Source organism: Bacillus rossius, chromosome 7 (assembly GCF_032445375.1).
Source record: "Bacillus rossius redtenbacheri isolate Brsri chromosome 7, Brsri_v3, whole genome shotgun sequence".
Taxonomy (NCBI): Eukaryota; Metazoa; Arthropoda; class Insecta; order Phasmatodea; family Bacillidae; genus Bacillus; species Bacillus rossius.
Window position 1 is genome coordinate 46,915,151 of NC_086335.1, and position 20,257 is coordinate 46,935,407.

At 40.9% G+C, this 20,257-nt stretch overlaps 1 protein-coding gene across 3 annotated transcripts in view; it reads left to right on the forward strand.

Annotated features, from left to right (window-relative positions):
• Window positions 1–20,257, forward strand: part of LOC134533967 (zinc finger MIZ domain-containing protein 2-like) — a 287,873-nt gene that overhangs the window by 185,343 nt on the left and 82,273 nt on the right. For all 3 annotated transcript variants that reach the window (XM_063371813.1, XM_063371812.1, XM_063371814.1), the window contains exons 3-4: window positions 9,245–11,284; window positions 12,821–12,889. In XM_063371813.1, coding sequence (XP_063227883.1) covers window positions 9,245–11,284; window positions 12,821–12,889 — 2,109 coding nt within the window. The remainder of the gene's footprint in view (window positions 1–9,244; window positions 11,285–12,820; window positions 12,890–20,257) is intronic.

The following is a 20,257-nucleotide window of genomic DNA, read 5'->3' on the forward strand; positions in this document are numbered from 1 at the left end:
GGGGGGGGCATCGGTTTGCGTGCTCGCCGGGGGTTTTAGGGATCGTAACGATCACACATCATTCGTCGCTGCCGCCGCCCGCCTCAACGAATTTCTGTGTGTCCACGTTCTTCCGTCTCTTTCTCGATGAGGTTGGGGATGATAAGGGGGGAGGGGGGAGGCACTCGCACGTGACTAACAACGCGCACGCCATCACGCCCCCTCGCACGTTTCTATCGCTGCTTCAAATACGTCTGTGCTCGCTTCTTTTCCTTTTTTTTACACTTCCCTTAAGACTATTAAAACGCGAGTTATGACAGTTCCTCGGGGTCGGGTTTTCTTCCCCCCTCCTCACAGTCCTCGAACCTGACTCCTTTTTTAAATTTTTTTTTATTTCATTTTGTTTTTTTTTTTCAGCTGCCGAGCGCCGCAACACGCGTGCGCTGTAAACCGAAGCCTGTTTATATTTATCCTTCTTCTCTTCTGAATGTCTTTTCCCGCCAATAAAACCGTGTTTCCGCCCCGTTGGCTTGCTGCGCGGGCAACTAACCGGTCACGCGTCCAGTAGATTCGCCCAACGCACAAGCCAACCATGTCCCGGTTAACAATAACGGCGATCGTTTAGTTTTTTTTTAATGTTTATTTTCACGTCTACGTAACCTCGTTCGATATGATTATGAAAAAAAAAAAAATGTTTTTTATTTGTTTACAATTCGAATAATAGCATTCTTATTTTTTATTTTTATTTTGAGGGTTTTAGGGGCTCCGCCTACCTGGCAACACACACATACACACACACACACACACCATGCAGAGCTTAAGAAGGGGGGAGGGGGAATGAGATTTGAAAAAATGCCCAAAACATCCAGTGGTGTCTGTTTCAGAAAAGTAGTTAAGAACTATCCCGAGGGCAATTGAGTGGTTTTGTTCCTGTTATTTCGTTCACTAACTGTAGTTTTTGTAAGAGTGAAAAATTGCTAAAACCGCGTATTTTTATAATAATTTTTAGGCATGATACCACCCGGTAAATATTCTCGAAAGCACTCAAGGGACTTGCGTTACAACATTATCTTCATTTATCCGCCATGCAATGTTATGGTTACCGCTCGAATCTCAATTTTACCACCCTTCCCCCCCAACACACACGCACGTTCAGTCCAGCTCCCAGTTCGAACTGCTCAGCCCGAACTGACAGTCTGGATCGAACACACGGACAGTCCAGGTTCTCAGTCCGGACAAAGCAGTCCGAACCGACAGTTTGGACTCATCTGAAGCCTTCCCCACGCACCATCAGTCTTGTGGTTGCCGTTGCTGTTGGATGCATCTATCGTTTCATCGCAGAAATTCTAGAAGAAACTTTGAATGTTGCAGTTGCGAAAAGTTATAAAAAAATAGCAAAATAACCTTCGCTTCTCCCCCCCCCCCCCACGTTCATACACACACGAGACAGTTCTGACTGATCGTAAGTGTTGGGGGGGGGGGGGGGGGAGCCTTCATACCTATCCTTTGCACGACGAGAAGACCGTGAGAAACATTTCAATACTTGAATTATTCTTGGTTGAATAGGGAACAGTGGCGTTGACTTATAAGCGCAGATAAATTTAGGAAGAAATTGAAGCTCTACCTGAGAAAAAATTATTGTTGCTCCCAACATTTTAACGTAGGTACATGTTAACTCGACTCCAGGAGCAGTTACATCGCAATATGTCCGAAGTGCATTAAAAAATTAATATAATGTGAGTTTATTGAAGTTATAGGTACCTCTTTAGGCGCGTTATGAAAAAAAAAATTGACAGTGAATTTTTACGATGTGCGCGCACTAGCCAACGAATTTTCACAGGACGAATAAAAGGCTATACACAAATCAAAATTATTTATGAAAAAAAATGCGTCAATAATAATCAAGGTTCCCACAAACAAGGAAAAATAACCCAGAGAATTGCAAACATATCTCCGTAAACTGGAAAACAGAAAGAAATTGACGAATTGTTTTTTACCTAAACAGTATTAAACTTTTTATACAAGTGTTACACTTTACTGTCTTAAAACCAGTTTATATTTTAATGACAAATTAATGCTCAATTGAAAACCCATCTTAATCAAACATAAGTGAAACATGGCTCAACTGTGTATAGATTTAATGCCGATAGTCATTCACCTGTCTAAAATCAATAGTGTATTGTTTCTAAGTTTGAACAATTACGGCGGTTTTGTGTTTATGAGTGGCAGCATTGGTTGTGTATCACTGATAGAAATGATATGTAACAGTTCAAACTGTGTGTTTTATGGAAAAGATTTTTATAGTTATATGTGCTTGAAATGTCTTTCGATAAGTAGTACGTATTTATAATCTTAATATAGTTACCTATGTTATCTTGCAAGACTGATTGATGAGACAAGGAAGGGGGGAAAAGGTAGGTGTGTCAGGGAAAACTTACGGAAATTGTCTAGACTGCGGAGAACCTGAAATCTCTTAATCTAATCCATCACTTCGCTTCAGTGAATCATCGCTTTGGAATCGCGCACTTGTTAATGTATCTAAACTTCAGCACCGTACTCGCCTCTAGCGAAACGAAGTGATAAATCACTTCGCATCACGCACACAGCAGTTATTCACGCTCATGCAACGTGCCAGAACATGTGTAGCACATCGGTATTATTCAAATGATTGAATAAAATAAAGAGACTTTTTACTGTTTTTCCTAGATGAGACTAGGCTATAAAACATTCATAAGGCACATGAAATAAACTGATTTAACTAAACAACTTTTATTAAATTGGTTTCATGTTTATCGCACGCCAATTAAACTAAAATAAGTTTCAGCAATGTCACACTACAAAGAAGAAGTGCTAATGTTGTATGAATGGTTGCAAAAAAAATATCACTGTGTTCACCTGCTTATTCGCACTGGAAAGAATATGTAGTATGTAGTTATGTTGTAGCTGCAAAGGACTTAAGTAACGATGACGTTTTTACAGTTTTTACAGAATGTCTCTCATCTAAATTCACGATTCCTTCGCCATCGCCATCACACAAAGAACGAACTAAAAACAAACTAATTATATTAATACTTACAAATACAGTGTCAATAATTTCAACTGGTACTTGCATTCCCATCCAAAAGTGACAAAACTATATTGCTTGAAAATACAATAGATTGCAAAATTCACGAAACCTTGATTGCGATAATACGTGGAATTTTTGTTCCGTGAAACTCATTTCGCATATTGTTGGTTTATCAAGAATATAAAGTTTTGCGTTTCACAACATTGGTTTAATTAAAAACTTTTCTCCAGTGTATGACCCGCCTAACTCTTTTCACTGAAGAAACAGTTTCGTAGACACCACAAAATATTTTTGTTCTTATCAAAGTTTTCTCAAGACCTGGGCGCTGGTTATTTTCAAATCTGGAGATAGAAAAAATTACTATTGTGTGGTGATACTAGCGCTTATTGAACGTAGCATTTATTAGTCGGAGCTTAGACAGTTAGTGAGTTATGTGGATTACGCGTATGAAATAACGGTTCTGTCTGAATTCTGTAGCGAAAACAGTTTTTGTTGACCACTTATCGCAATGAAAATACTTATAATCTCTCATCAGCTTGGTAGGAGGTGCGCTCATATTGTGACCAGCCCAGAGATATCAGAATTCAAACTGATTTGCTCATCCAAAGGATCATCCCAAAATTATTTTTATACCCGAATGCAAATGGCACACAAGGATTACATTTTACGAAATTTTCTATACTGTTAGAAATGACATTAAAGTTACCACTTTTCAACGAAGAATTTAACCCAAATAAACGTAGAGATATTCGTAATTTCAAATAACTGAATTTTCGTAGAAACTACTCCATATTTAGACTTCCGAGTCGTATGATTCGTTCTAAACAAAGGTAAACACACCTTGACAAAATAAAACTTTCCTTGCTATAGACTTAACAAGTTATGAATGTTTTGTAAATATACTAAGAATTTCCTTTTGGATTCATGTTCAAATTAAGTTAACTCATTGTCTGTAAATTTACGAAGATAGTCGTAGATTTACGAAGATCCCTGGATAATTTGTTACCAGCGTTCTTCGTAAATTAAAAGCGAGATTTATTTAACGGTATACGTATATCATGTTCACAGAAATTCTCGTTATTTATCGGTGCCAAGTTAGTCTGTGCAAACGTGTGCATAGTCAAGTCGATGCCGTGTGTTCTTACACTCTTAGAAATTACAGTAAAGTTATGGACTTTTCAACGAAGAATTTAACCCAAATAAACGTAGAGATCTTCGTAATTTCAAATAACTGAATTTTCGTAGAAACTACGCCGTATTTCGACTTCTAGTTTTGTTTTTTAAGGTAAACGTTTTCGTAGAAGAAATAATAGTGTTTTTGAAGGAGTCTTAATGTTTAATGTTTTGCTAGGGTACTAAGATTATTTTCGTAGATTCATGTTCAAGGTCTCTATACCCGTAAACTTACGCAGATTCCTAGATAATTTGTAACCAGCGTTCACCGTAATTATTAGGTGAAAAAAAATTTTTTTATCAGTGTGGCTGCCGCCATATTTCACATTATTTCTGGGTCCAACATGATTAGGAGTTTACCATTGGCGTCTAGTGCTCCAGGACGTAGCAAAAATTCCTCACGATCCAGTGAAAAGAATTAATTCTAATGTATACAGACAAAAGATGCATTCTAGACCGTCGCCAGATTTCGCTGGGGTCTAATCGTAATTATATTTCTGTCCGATTGGACTGTGCGATCCATGTACGGGCAATGCAGACGTACTCATCTATTTGAGCGTACTGGCGATTTGCATTTTTCGCGCGGAACGTCGTCTTGCAACTGCGTCCGTGTGAACCTGGCTTTTTGCCTTTGCGAGCTTACCGTGTGCGAATGACCGGTCCAGTCATCGGCCAGGGAAAAAAAAAAAAAAAAAAGGACCTGCGCCCATTCGGCTACCAACGACTGAAACTCTGTCGGAGCGATTGTGTATCCGAAGATTGACGACCTAATTTCGCGTGGAATACATATATTTTTTTGTCGTTTTCGCAGGGCGTGTTTGTTTCTCTTTTGCGAGTCCTTCTTTTATTTTCGGCGACCGACCGGTGCGGAATTCGACCTCTCGTAGTCGCCACCACGAGAAGTTTTTTGAACACGTACAGAACTCAAATCATTACCGCGACGAGGGATGTAAAAAAACAAACAAAAGGCCGGCAGTAACAACGGACGTAAAATATTATATATGCATTAAGTTTGAGCCTATACGAGAATTAACAACGCCGGTAGAGATGGACTCGGCGTTCATGTTGTGCAAGAAGCAAGGAAGCGAGGAGTGGGGGGGACAGGGAGGGGTGTGGTTTTGCGGTGGGAGGGGCGAAGGAGTAAGATGGCGGGGAGTTGCGACGCATTCCCCCCCTAGAAATAACACATACGAGCTTAGGCCGCTGGCGCGATAGACGCCGTCGTCCCGCCGAGATCCGCGTGTCTGCCGTCGCACCGTCGGCTCCTGACGTCACACGAGGTAAACAACCACAACGCATTTACAGGGGCATGCATTTTTTTTCCCGCGAAACAATCTGAACGCTCATTAGACTGCAAAAATATATGCCTGCGCTAGCGAATCGTTAATGACGCGTTTGCTTCATCGCTGGATGGCTACGATTAGACCTGAAATAAAAGCCAACCATCCACGGAAGACAAATCAATGCTACATATGTTTTAACACACAGCTGGCTTGGAAATCTTTTTTTCGCGAAAACTGGAAGAAAAAAACAATATTCGCGGTTTGAAAGCCCGGCTATGACGAGACTCCGTAAGTCCTGATGGCAATCGGGCAGATGTCATCCGTTCATTGGATGATGCGTTTTTTTTGTGACACTGCTTAGTTGCTCGTGATTCGATGCTTCTCTTTTTTGTTACTGGCGCAGAGGTCTCCGCGCGATCTGCTGGCCAATCGAGGATGCAGCAGTCGGGTGCATACGACTGAAGTATGGTCTGCCGCGAAATGAATTCTGCGAATTTGTTTACTGTTCTTTACGTGTACTACTCGGGGCCATGTATTTTTCGCGAAATTATTTCGGAACTAGCTGAGAGCTAGCATCGACTGTGTTTCGTGATTGGATGAGTTGTTGGTACGTGAACCACAGCCATTCAGTGTGGAAGTAAGCGCGTCTTGAATGGCCTGGTAAAATAAGGCAACGGCTTCTCTCGCAGACGGCCGCCAACCACAAGAAAGAAACCGTGAGCGAGGGGATACCTTATTGCAGTTTGATGAGCGTTCAAATTCTTTCGCGAAAAATACATGTTCCTATATGTTTCGCATCTGATAGCTAGAGACCGGAAAAAAAAATCACGTATTAATTGCATGTCATGCTAAAATTAAAGTAATTATACCTACTTTAAACCTGAAGGACCATGGACCCTCGATCAAAGAAGTATCGAATCACAAGTTACCCAGCTCATCAGCTTCACAAGTCACCAGCCGATGAACGGTTTGACGTTTGCCCAAGTCTGCAGAGGATTGTGGAGTCTATCCTGGAGGTCACTGAACCCGCGAATTTTTCCAGTCTCTACTGAAAGCCCGTGCCAGTCGTGGATCGCAGTAGATATACGGTTCCGAGATAACAATTGGGTTCCGAACCATTTGAGTCGTGATTAAAGGTGCTCCATCAATGCTGTAACTATGCCGAAGTGTGTTGAGAAATGAGTAGAGACCGGAAAAATTCGCGATTTCAATGACCTGTAGGATAGACTCCATGATCCTCTATGCACGCGGGAAAATTATATTTGCTCATTGGCTACTGACTCGTGACACCTGTTAACTGGGACGTTAGTGATTCGATACTTATTTGTTAAAGGTTTTTCATTGGCGGAGTATCATTCAGATGAACTGTGGTCCAATTACTGATGCAGTATAAAGGCAAACGTTTTTGGATTTTAGACTATCACGAAATAAATCCGCGAATTTTTCCGGTCTCTAGAAATGAGCCTTGGATCATCAACCACCACCACCACCAGCCCAGGATCATAAACTATTGTTAAACTTGTACAACGTAACATTCGTGTCGAAACTCGTTTGCTACGTCTTACTTTGCGAATGAAGGTAAACATCCGGTGCAATTTTTTTTCCTTACAAGATTGTTTTGAAAATCTTATCTCTCCTTGCAATCGGGCGATACCTCGTATTATTGTTTGGGTTAACTTTTGACATGTACAGGGTAGACATTGAAATGGTCAGAAATTTCCCTTCATTTTTGTTATTTTTAGTTTATTTAATAGAAGTGTTACCTACAGCTCTTTATGTATTTAATAAAGTTACCATTTTATGTTAGTTGTTTGGGATAACGAGAAAGAATTTGACATATAGTTAAGCATCTACGCTTACACAAGGACAAGTGATTTTACAGAATAGTTTCTTGCTAAGCCATGCCGCGAACTTCTCCCTAACCCAAAAATTAGACGAATACGTTTTTGTTCTTTTCGGACATGTTGAAGTGCATGTACGCCTGTAATTAAAACATTTTATCTGTTCTTGTACGATTTTAGCATTCCCTGATCTTTCCGGGTGTACCACAGCAACATTTTGTTCGTAGTGACACTGTTCTTGTATCTCTTGCGAATGAATGTTAAAACGTAACGTTATGATCTTTGAATGATTCTTGCAATGAGGAAGATAATTTCTATAGACATACGCCATTAACACTCGTCATCAGTCTTTTTGTGCCTGATAACGGGAGCAGATGCTAGTTCCCGAAACGTCGCATCTGTTTTGTCTTGTATTTTGTCTGTGCTGTCATCTCTGTGTTGTCCAGATTATCTGTTTAGTTTCACGTTCGGTTCGCCCGTATGTCGCTGTGTTTTCCAATTTGGTTGTTTGTATTTACGCGAGGGACAGGACCGCGATGCGCGCCAGGTTCGGAGCGGGCTGGCGGCCACGCACGGCCACTGACGTCACGCGCCGTCCACTGACGTAAGGACGTAAGGCATGCCACGCGTGTCCGGACCGGATTACAAGGGTCCTCGCTACCCACCCCCCTTCCGCTCCTCGCGATCGTCCCACCGCGGGCTATTGTCACCTTTAGCGGCCTGGGAATTCCGGGCTTACAGAGGCCGCCGCGAGGAGTGGCGTGAATAGGCGTCGCTGTTCTGGGTGTCTCGGGGATCGGGTCTGCCCCGGGATGACGCGCGATACGTCCAGCCGCTCTCGTTCCTTCGAGAAGAACGCCGCGGGTATATATGTGACGACGCCGGCCTCTGCGGGAGTTTCAAGGGTTTTGAGAGTTCTGAGAGTAGGATAGAGAGTCCCCTCCCCCTCGGGGAGTGATACTGGAGATACCCGTGCGATCAGTGATAGGTGAAGAGGGCAAGTGGCCCTTGGTGAGCGAACCGTATATGGTATGGAAGTGATGCGCTGCAGCGCCATCTAGCGGCGAGTTACAAAAACCTTAACTTTAAAAAAATAAAATTGATGTACCTGCTTTCATGGTGATAAGTTAAACGTGGAATAACAAGTTAAAAAAAAATTACATTATCATTAATTTTTAATATATGTACTATCAAATCCATTAAAATTTGTGTATATAAATCCTAAACTTTATCTAAAACTTTGGCTCAAACAATTTTTACTAAATGAAATATTGCACAAAATCAGGGTTGAAATTTAAAAAAAATTCAAAACATTCTTAGTATCAAATTTGTCGTAATTTATTTTTTAACCAACTTAATAGTATCTTAAACTTTGGTGGAAAGCAAATTTTGATACGACCACATTATCAGTGCATGGGATGAAAATTAGTGTTTGAAGGTCAAAAAAAAATTATAAACTACCTTAGTTGCCATAATATGAAATTCGTTCTAAGCTATTCAATGCTGGATACAGTGATTTAAAAACATTAATAATATTTTCGTTGCATGGAAAATGAGAACATTTTTTATCCATTATTTTTTAAAATTAGAGAACTTAATGATGTTATGTAGATACATTAAGTTATTCTTAAAATGCTCCAGACGTTTATAGAAGTTTCCAAAATTATTTCCAGAAGAAATAGTTACTTCGAGATATCTACCTATGCCTGTGGCTCTGCCAAAATGTTTTTTTTTTTAACTATTTTTCTTCTATGACAATATCTGTGCTTTTTAGGCGTTTAAAATACACCAGGTGACTTTGGCTTGTCCATAGTAGTTTTATGGCATCCAGAGTAAACCTACAATGTCGTCACGTCCATGAAATTGGGTTTTGAACGAGGTGTTGTTGCCTTCTGGTGCAGGATGTGGAACGGGCTGGAAGGGCCCTGGCCTGGCCCGGGGGGAGCGGGGGTAGGCCCCAGGCAGCACGTCAGGAAGCAGGCGGGCGGCGCGGCCCAGGCGCGGCTCGAACCCCCGACCCGGCACCAGCCCGTCCGCCAGGCCTCCCGCCCCCAGAGGACCTCGAGCTACGGTGGCCGCCGCCAGCAGCAGCGGCAGCCGCCCCTCCTGCCGCCTCCTCCTCCTCCTCCGCCGCCGCCGCGGTACGCCGACAACCAACCCCCGCAGCAGCAGTTCCCGTACTACCAGCCCTACGACTACCGGGACCGAGGCCACTACCAGCAGTACCCTCCGAACGACGGCGTGCACTTCCAGCAGCACCCCGTCGGCGCTCCGCCGATGGCCCCGCACCAGCAGGCGTACCAGCCCTACAACCAGCTTGAGCACCAGAGATACCAGTACCGCGACCAGTGGGGGAGCCCGCAGTGGGGCTGGAACAACTACAGCGGCTACCCGCAGGTGGGGTACTACCCCGAGACGGCGCCCGCCCACGACGGCTACGGTCCCTACCACGGGCAGTGGCAGGTGAGGAGCCCGTACGGACAGCAGAACTACTCCGGCGGGAGGCCCGTGGCGCAGGCCCCCCACCACAACTACCACCAGCAGCAGTTGTACCCCGCCGATTCCGGCGACAGGCACGTCAAGCTCGAGGAGATAAAATGCGAAGACATCAAAGTTGAGGACATCAAGGTCGAGCAGCAGCGGAAGGTGTACACGAAGACCGACACCGACGTGTTGTACATCGACCCGGTGACCAACGAGACGTACGCCGAGATGGTGCAAATAGTGAACGACAAGGTGACCAAAGTGACCACCGTGACCGAAGAGAGCATCGAAGGTAGTTACAACCTCGGGTTCGCCGCGAGCGAAGGAGACATTTTACGTTCCGAGTCCGTGCAGCACGACTACGCGCCTCTGCAATTCCAGAGCAACGCCGCTGACGGAATGTACATGATGCCGGGGTTGCGGCAGATAAAGCAGGAACCCCTGGACATGGATAACGACATGTGCTTCATTTCTTCGACGTCTGTAGACCACCCGGCGCAACATCAGCAGGGTTTCCCATCGGTCAGCGACGTCGGGCAGTCGCCCCACAGCACCATGATGTTCGCCGACGACGTGATGGAACGGACCGCTTCCACTCCCAGTCTTGCCGAGATGAACACCAACGTCTCCAGCACCGAGGCAGCCATCACGAGTGTTCGCAGCGCTCCCAGCTCGGGCCACTCCGACGCGGGCGCCACGGGCTACACCTCACTGGAGAGCGTGACGGTGACGAAGGCGATGACGCAACTCCAGCGCCTGGTGCGACGGCGCGACGGGATATCCAATGTGCTGACTGTCGCGCGGGCGGTCGCAAGCGCTCCAATTTGCATCGACGACGATGACGAAGATGACGGGGCAACAGTAACATACCAAGAAACCAAGAAAGACGCTCAGCAGGAAGAAGACCAGCTGATGATGCGACAACGACAGCTGCAGCAGCTGGAGCAGCAACAGAAGCATAAGCTACAGCAATTACAGCAGCAACAACAGCAGCAGAAGTTGCTGCAGCAGCAACAGCAGCAGAAGTTGCAGCAGCAACAAAGACTACAACGGAAGCTACAACAACAGAAGCTACAGCAGCAGCAACAGCAGCAACAACTACAGCAACAGCAGCGGCAACAGCAACTACATCAGCAGAAACAGCAACTACAGCAGCAGCAGAAACAGCAGCAGCAACAGCAGCAGCAACAGCAACTACAGCAACAAAATCAACAACAACTACAGGAACAACAGCTACAGCAACAGCAGCAATGGCAATTACAACAGCAACAACTGTATGAACGGGAGCAGCAGCAACAACTACATCAACAGCAGCTACAGCAGCAACAGCAGCAGCAACAGCAGCAGCGTCATCAAGAAGTAAAAAGTAGGCAGACTAAGCAACAGTTCCAGCCCGGTACAGACAGTCCACGTCAGCTTAGAAAGTCCCGTCAACAACATCCGAGGAATTGTAAAAGGTCTGTATGATGTTCTGTTTCCAGATAAAAAGAAAGTCTTAGGATTCACAAATTTATGTAAATATTCAAAAAAATCGGGACGTTATAAAGGAAAGATAAAATCAGGAACAAAACTTTCACTGAACTTGCAGAACATGGTCTGTAGAGTAAAAAATCTTTTTTTTTGTAAAAATACTGTAGTCTTGCCATCAAATTGTAAAGATGCATTCCAGTAAGCCCGTATGTCTAAAACGTTGGATAACAGTCTCTTTCGATCAAATTTACATTTATGTTTAGAGTGAATATGAATTTTTATATTAGTTCTTATTACTCGAACAGTTAATTTAGATAATCTAATTCTAAAAAATTGTCATAATACCCTTGGTTGTGTAATTTGAACGCTGATCCTGTGGAACCTAAAAATCTTCAATTCATGATCTGACCCATTGAATACAATAACGATATTTACTATTCACTACAAGTGTTCAAAATACTTGAGATATTTAGTATGTAGCTAAGTAAACCTAAAAAAACCAAATACGTGTCGATTAAGTAGATGTGGATAAAATAAATATTTGTCAAAAGGTTAGCGCCCTTCAGATCTCATGCCTCCTGCTAAGCACGTGTACTTAATTTATATTTGGGAAAATCTTAATTAGAATCGAAAAATAAATAAAGCTTTGTTTTCAAACAACTTTTAAAACTGAAAGAATTTTTTTGGATGTTTTGTATCCGTACATTAATAACCAAGTGACGCCATTTGTCAACAAACTATTTTTTTACAATTTTTTTTATTTGCTTAAAACTCCTCTTCCCAAAAGAACTTAACTTAATGACCTTATTGTACAAAGTTAACATTATTGGAACTTAGCCTACGGGATAAACACACAGAGAAAAAAAAAATTCTGTACTTTTACAAAAGATTCCTTTGGAAACCAGAAACCAAGAAAGAGTTTATAACACTACAAGGAATATGTTGTAACTTTGGACAACACATGGCGATGGTTATTTTTTGCATATATGAAATACGAAATCCGATAATACTGAGTACTTCTTCCCAAATTGGCTCATAATTATATATTTTAATTGATGTTTCATTGTTGCATAATTTTTTAAACCATGGCAAATATAATTGAATATTAAATAATTGGACTTAATTTTGTTTCATTATGCTTATTAATGTGCGCAGTTAATTCTGTAATGCTATTCAGGGAACGATTTATAAATAACTTTTTACTATTGGAGGTGCTAGGACAACAAAGCATAAGTGCCCAGTTCAAAATTTCCGAACCAAAAATTACTGCGAACACTATTATGCAGTGATAGAGCTGTTTTCATGTAAATGTACAAATTTTCATATATCTGTAATTTTTCATGAATGAATCGGTTCCATTTACAAAAATAAATCACAGTATATTTTTTAATGAAGAATGAACTGCGTTCCACAAATGCAACTTTAGGAAGTGGGTTTTGCAATCTATCGAGTAGAAGGTCGGACGTACATGCATGTCTAATGAAGATATTTTTCTCACGTTTTTAGTTGTTTGTTCACTGCAGGAAACCTTCCGGAGACTGGAGGCAAGATGAGGAGACTTTCAAACAGCCGGAGAAGGATACAGCCAACAGGTGACGTAACTGAATTTGAGGGTGATAACATTCCTTGAGCACTAAAATGAGGAATTCGTTTTTAAAATCTTATATCAGACGTTTTAAACAAATAGTGTAGTTCTTTGGTGGCCAACTTTCCTCTTCTCGAGAGCCAGACATAATTTTCGAATCTAATCCGACGGCCAGATACACACGAATAAACATTAAATCTCGTTCAAAATTTTTTTTAAGGTTGTATTATTTCGTTGGATGACTAATAAATACAATATATATCATGCTATGACGAAATTAAAAATTCTCTGAAAAACATTAGTTACAAAAATTACCAAATCTAAGAATAATTACTACTAAACAATGTCAAAACATAAATAATATATTTCAATAGTTCTGTGAGCGTATCATAGCTTTATAGCATTGAATTCTGACATTATGATACATATATGCAGACAAGACAGATTATTTGATAATTTTTGTTTTACTTTAATATTCTTTAGCCGGGTCGCTAGTTGGCCATCACTAATGTAGTTTACAAATAAGCAACCAAGACTTAGCTTACGTCTGTTGTTTGATTTTGCAAGGATCTAACTCGAGCGGTTTATGCTCAGGGGCTTATGGCGACGATACCACGATTACCATGGACCAAGGAAAATTTGGGTACCTAATAACTGCTCATATATTCGTGTCATGCCAAACTTATTCTTCTGAAACTACATAACATTCTACTATCGGGCATAGCTTCGAATAAGTACAAATTAAAAAAAAATGTGTGCTAGTCTTTCAGTACACACCAGTGATGCGTAAACATCGAAACCTTGGTAACAAACAAATTTGCAAATAAGCACGAAATTCAACTTAAAATTATTTAAAATAATGCCGAGCTTGATACATATACGAAAAGTATTAATTTAGTGGAAAAAACGGTATTTTTTTCTTCTTTTTTAAAACCCAACTGTAATTGTGTCTAACAAGATGGCACTATTGATTTCTCAGGGCTAGCCGAACAACAGGAGTACGCCTACCGAACCCGTTGCGTGTAAATGCCTCAACGCTGAGTTTCCCCTAGACAGAAATTATCTTCGCCTGCGGTTTTTGCGGTTATACTTTACGCTCGTTGAGGGTGAATTTTGAGTATGCACCAGAAATTCATTGAAATATGTTTATAAACACAATGAACATCACTAATATTCACAATAAATTAATTTTTTTAATTGTATTGACCAGTATTCAAAATCAGTCACAAAATGGTATATTAATTAAAAGCATATATAATTTTTATTTGTATGTAGATTTTTTTTATCTTGTCAAATTTTTTTGCACGCTGCGCACGCATCGTAAAAATTCATTCTCATCAGGTTTTCATAACGTGCCTAAAGAATTTCTAACCTAACCTCACGTATCTCAATACACTTGAAAATACATCTTCTCTCTATCCCTCTCCGCCCCTTTCCGAAATAAAATCCTGCGTACGCTCCTGGTCGCGATGGATTCTGTGTCCTGTTCGGCAATTCATTTTATATATATATTACATCTCGTCAACAGTGACGTCACTACACGAAACATCACCGTTCAAGCAAGCTTGGGTAGGACACGACCATGGCCTTTATACTTTTTGTTTGTTGATTTGTCCTTTCACGCAGAAACGGAGCGATAAACTCCGACACCGTTTGACCGATCGCCATGAAAGTTGGCACATCAAAGTGTTTTTTTCATGGAGAAGGTTTTAATGCTACCCATTTTTTTGTAACTCGTCGCTAGATGGCGCTCCAGCGCATCAACTTCGAAACCGTTCAATCGATCGCCGTGAAAATTGGTATACACAGATATTTGAACACTGAGAGTATTTTAGCGATATCCATTTTGCTATAACTCTGTAACATTTAAAATCTCAGGCGGAGTTAGTGCGCCTGCAAACGAGAGAATTCGGGGACCTTACAAAGCAGTTCGGTATTGCAGATAGCCGATGCCTAGCTCTGTCAGGGGTACGCGTTCTACCCCATGTTTTAAAAATAAATTATTTTTTAATTTTAAATATAAAAAATTAAATTGTTTGTCTTCTATTTTGTTCGTTTTCTATGCATTCGCGCATCGTTTATCCGCTTGAGTTAAATCTTTGCACATTTGACATTCAAAACACGAGGAAGGTCATTGTATAAATGAGACATTGAAAAACCACCCCCAGCTCCTTTGGTTCTTGGTGAAAATCTGCAAACGACATTAAAAATAAGAAGAAAATTACGGTTCATCTTATAATTTAGGAAAATGTGTAAGATCACTGCCTACATGAGATTTTGGAAAACTACCCCATCCCCTATTTTCTTCTCTTAAAGCATAATGTTGGTATATAGATCAAATAAAGCACAATTAATGTTAAAAACAAGAGTATATTTACTGCTCTATCTGATTAAAAATAGCCACCCCCACCTTCTTCCTGTCCACATGAGGTTTCAGAAACCACCCTGTCCCTCTTTTTCCATTCCGCAAAACAGGATATTGGTATTTCTTTATGAAATTTTGCACACTTGGAGTTAAAATTAAGAGGAAGAAAACTGTATAGGCCCGATTAAAAAAAAACTCATTCTCATGTCTAAACGAGATTTCGAAAAAACCAACCCTAATTTCCTTTTCTTCCCTAAAGCAGTATTATAGTATTCTTGCTGAAACTCGACGTTCAAGTTTAGAGCAAATAAATTTTCTAAATTTAATTAAAATTTACCCCCGTAAAATTATCTACGTATATACGTATAAAAAATCTACCCTATCCACCTTCTCACCCCTTTAAGGAGAATTTCTCACAATTTGATAAAATTTTTCACACTTGATGTTAAAAATAAAAATACTATTAAACCTATCATTATTCCTGGCTACACGAAGTTTCCAATTTACTACCCTTTAAAACAGATTTTTGGCTCTCCTTGGTGAAACAAAGGCCAACATCCAATTTAAGAAAATGTTCACTATGAGATTACGAAAAACCACTCCTATTTACCTTTCTTACCCCTTAAAGCAGTATTTTGGCCCCCCTAGATGAAATTGTGCACACTTGATGTTAACAATATCTACATCTGATTTTAACAAACAGTTAATTGAATACATGGGATTTTGAAACACCGCTTTACTCCTGCTCCCCCCCCCCCCCTTTTCCACATCGCCCTTTTCTACCCCTTAAATAAGAATATGAGTAACTCTTGATGAAATTAGCACACTTGGCGTTACTGTCTACGTACGATTTTTTAAAAAAAATCATCTTCACTCTGTGTTCAGCCCAGACAACGGTGGGTACTTCAGCTAGTAAATATATAGTTATTTAACAGTTCCAGTGTTTTTTTTTTCCTTCCGGGGTAACGGTTGTAAATCTAAATCAGGACGGACTACAGACGGTCCAGGATTCGAAACCGGGTCTTTCCGCAATGAGGGTTAAGTGTTTTATAACAACACCGCCCTCGCTCCGTCTGACCTGTAAGTTCTGAACGCGGCAGGCAGATCAGACCATTTACGTTACTGTGTCTTCAACGTGTCTTCTAGCTGCAATTGACGTGCGAACGGCCGGTCATACCATTTCTTTGCATCAACAAAGTTGCCTACGTATCTGGTATATGTAGTCTAGATCATGTAACTTGACTCAAATTTGACAATTCTAAAAAACCAGTGGCTCCCATTTCCCAACTGTTACTTGCAAAGCTTCACGCAATATTAGTTTACGTTGTTTACGAACACTTCACAATTTACAAACACTGTTGACAGATAAAAGTGACAGGATACGTAAGTCCATGAATTTTTCGCGAACTATTTCCAGACCAGCTCTGTGTTAAAACTTTGTGGCACTGTCTGTTTCGTGGTTGGCTGGGTTTTATTTCAGGTACATGTATACTGTCAGCACACCAACGATAGCAAACGCGTCTTTAACGGCTCGGCCAAATAAGCCAATGGCTTGTCTAGCAGACTGCCGCCAATTATAAGAGAACAATCGCTAGCGAAGGGATACCTTATTGCAGTCTAATGAACGATCAGAATTTATTTTTTCCGCGAAAAATACATGCCAATAGAAATGTTATAAATCAGGTATAAGGAGCGATGGAATAGATCTTGAACCGTTTTAAAATACGGATATTCATTGCCGCGAGTGACTCTCTTGACAACGTAGCGTGTAGCCTGCTTGTTCTCTTGGCTGAACACGCATGAAGCCCGGGCGTTGCAAGTCACTGTGCGCTGTCTCTCTCTTTTTGGTTGTGGAAGCCGGAGGTACAACGGAGGGGAGAAACGAAGATAAGCTCCACCCACAGGCCAGCGCACGACGTGGCAACGCTGCACCAGCTATAACCGATATTGTGGCCGTTCGAAGGGCGAAGTGGAATGCCGCCTGGGGGGAGGGTGGTTGTCGACTGGGATAGAGTGGGGGAAAGTTGGGGGGGGGGGATGGCTGCTTCGGGTCAGACCGGTGCAATCCCCTCCACACCAACCTTTCCCCCCTCCAACATTCCACTTGGAACCCCGTATCCCCTCCACAGATAGGTTCATCCCCTCCACCCGGCGCTTTAGCTGTGAATGTGTGTGTGAGACAGAAAGCGGGAGAGAGAGAAGGAGAGCGGCCGCGTGGAAGAGGGGCGGTGTGTGTTGGTGCGCGCGTGTGTGAGTGAGTGCCTTCTGTTAGCTTCAACAACCTCTCACCAGACCCAAAGACAGTTTCACCTTCGGTCGCCTCGCGCGCGTACGTCCACAGACACGGTTCATCGCTGGTTACGGTGGTGTTATGTGTGCGTGTGAGTGGCGTGTGATACGCGAGTTTTGCGTGAAAGGAAAGTGCGGGCACTAAATTATCACGCTGACTACCAAACGCCAATTTTATTTATTTTTCCGTAAACTTTTTATTTCTCACGTGTGTTTCAGTGCTCTAAGGATTTCATAAGAAAACTTCTTTATGTGTGTTCTCCAATGCTGGGATATACATCTTACAGGTAGTTAAGTTAATCTTTAAAGTAGCTATGTAAACCCTGCTAGTAAAGGTCGCCCTTATTCTATCCTTTAGAGCTAGGAGTTTTCTAATGTAATGAAAGCCTGATATTGTGGAATTAGTGTATTAAAATTGATCTCGCGTTAAAAAAAAAGTGTCGTAGGGTTGTCAAACTAACGTTAAAATCTTAACAAGTGAAGTTTGAAATTGATACTTGGTTAGGCTGTACGGTAACATATTGAATTGCGTTAATGAGATTATTTGAATTCATACGAGACAGCTTGTACTGGCTTCTCGCTGCGAATTCACGTCGCGACGCTCCCAGCCCTAGCTCCGCTGTCTGGCCGAAGTCGCTGCGCCGCGCTGATGTTTGTTTTCGAAAGTGGCCACCAGGAACCGCCACTTGCCAGTCCCAAACCTGAACCTGATTAGCCTGTCTGCGGGGCCGCAGAGAAGAGGCGTTCCGACGTCATTGCATGCGATCCAACCAGTTTTTTTTTCTCTCTCTTTCGATGGATCCATCTTGAGCGGATTGACGTCTTAAGCTTCGCGTTGCTATGAGAGCCACTTGCAGTTGCAAGTGACTGAATGATGATATAAACCCTCCTTAAGTAAGGCGTTTTGATGATTTCCAACGAGTAATTTAACTTGTCTTATTTAACGTATGCGTCGAGTAATTTAACTTGTCTTATTTAACGTATGCGTCGTGAGAGTTCCAAGATGTCGGTGAAATATATTCTACGATATATTTTCATGTCTTTTATTTTATTTAATAAATTGCTATCTTAACTGTTGCGGTTTTAAAATTAATTTTGGAATGGCTCTTCAGAATTCCACGCGTTAACATTTTTATTTATATAGATCATACACTTTATGAAAACCTAAAGATTAGTTAGTTACAGAGTATCTAGTTATTCGAAGTAAATTTGCGTTCATACGAATTCTTAAATAATTTGGACTGAAATTGCAATGAAAGACTCTTTCAGTTAGTATATTGGATTAGGGCTTGCGTTAGGCGAAAATTTCACTTAACGTGTAAAATTTAATTTTGCTAAAGGTGAATTTAACTTCCAGCAACATTGTTTACGATTTTCGTTATCTGACACGCAAGATTACGGGCTGCTAGAGAAACAGGTTACAGTATCCAGAAAGGATTATCTGCAGTATCGCGTCATCCTTGCGCCTCATAGATACGATTTTTTTATCTGTATTGATAAAGATTGGGTGACTGCCTCTGCTTGGCTTGTTACCAACGTTACCTAGTAAATCGAATCAAAATTCTCCCATAAATATTAATTACATGAGTACGTGTTTGGGTTTTTGCTATGAGTTATCGTACTTGGTAGTATTGGATCTCACTTCTTTTGACATAAAAATTAGTTTTAACCGCCGCCCGCAATCAGCTTAGGCTAATTTAAATCTGGTATGCCGATGAGTGAAGCATCTATGATAACGTATCAATATACTTATACTTTGCTTAAAATTATTAATTTTTTTTTAACCGCGGTGAAAGTTTTTTCCTCGGGTGTCGTTAATGCTTAAAAGTTTTATTTTTAAATTTTAATACGTAATCTTCAGTTTAGTATTTACTACGTCAGGTTCGTAACTTTGCACGTGATATAATATAATGGATGATTTGGACAGTTACTTTGTACATCCAGAACTATGTAGTTAAATAAACAGGGTATTTATCCCTAAATAATCGAAATTATGATTTTCACAATTACGTAATATGCTAAAACCACAATTTGTGTTGGTAGTAAATTATTAATTTGGCAAGCGCGTACGGAAATCAAATTTTGTCCAGCAGACCCTTGATGAATTAAGTGCGTAACGATATACCTTAACTCGTGGCCTAGGTTTATACGATAATTTTTAATAAGTAAATTTTTAACTCTTTAACTGTAATGTACGAATCCCAAAATTCGCCCATTCTTGCAGCGGCTTGTTTGAAACACGATAGAGTGAGTTTTTCCTCAGACGATTTTGCGTGTAAAGTGTAGTTTCTCATACTTTGAGCCAAATTAATAATCTATAATACAAGACGTCATGAAAAAAAAATTACGTTAACAAAAAAATACATGTAGACTTAAGAGTTTACAGAACTTAAAAAGCAACACCAATGCTATAGATCGTCTTGAAGAAGCCGATTAATTGTGACATGAAAAAAAATTTCGGGACTATTATGATGTACTGAAAAGTTTGAGGTTACATAAAATTTTTTGAAAAAATTATCAGTTCTAGCTATGTGTGCGATAATAGCCGCATTTCACAAGTATAACAAAGAAATTTGAAAAATAACAGCAGTTAGGCAGGTAGTAGGACGTTTCATAACCCTCTTGGGATGCTTACACTTCCACAGTAGAAGGTGCGTTTAGAGAAGCAATGCAATTTATTATTTTAATAGATTACTGCTGCGATTGAGAAAAAAAACCCGC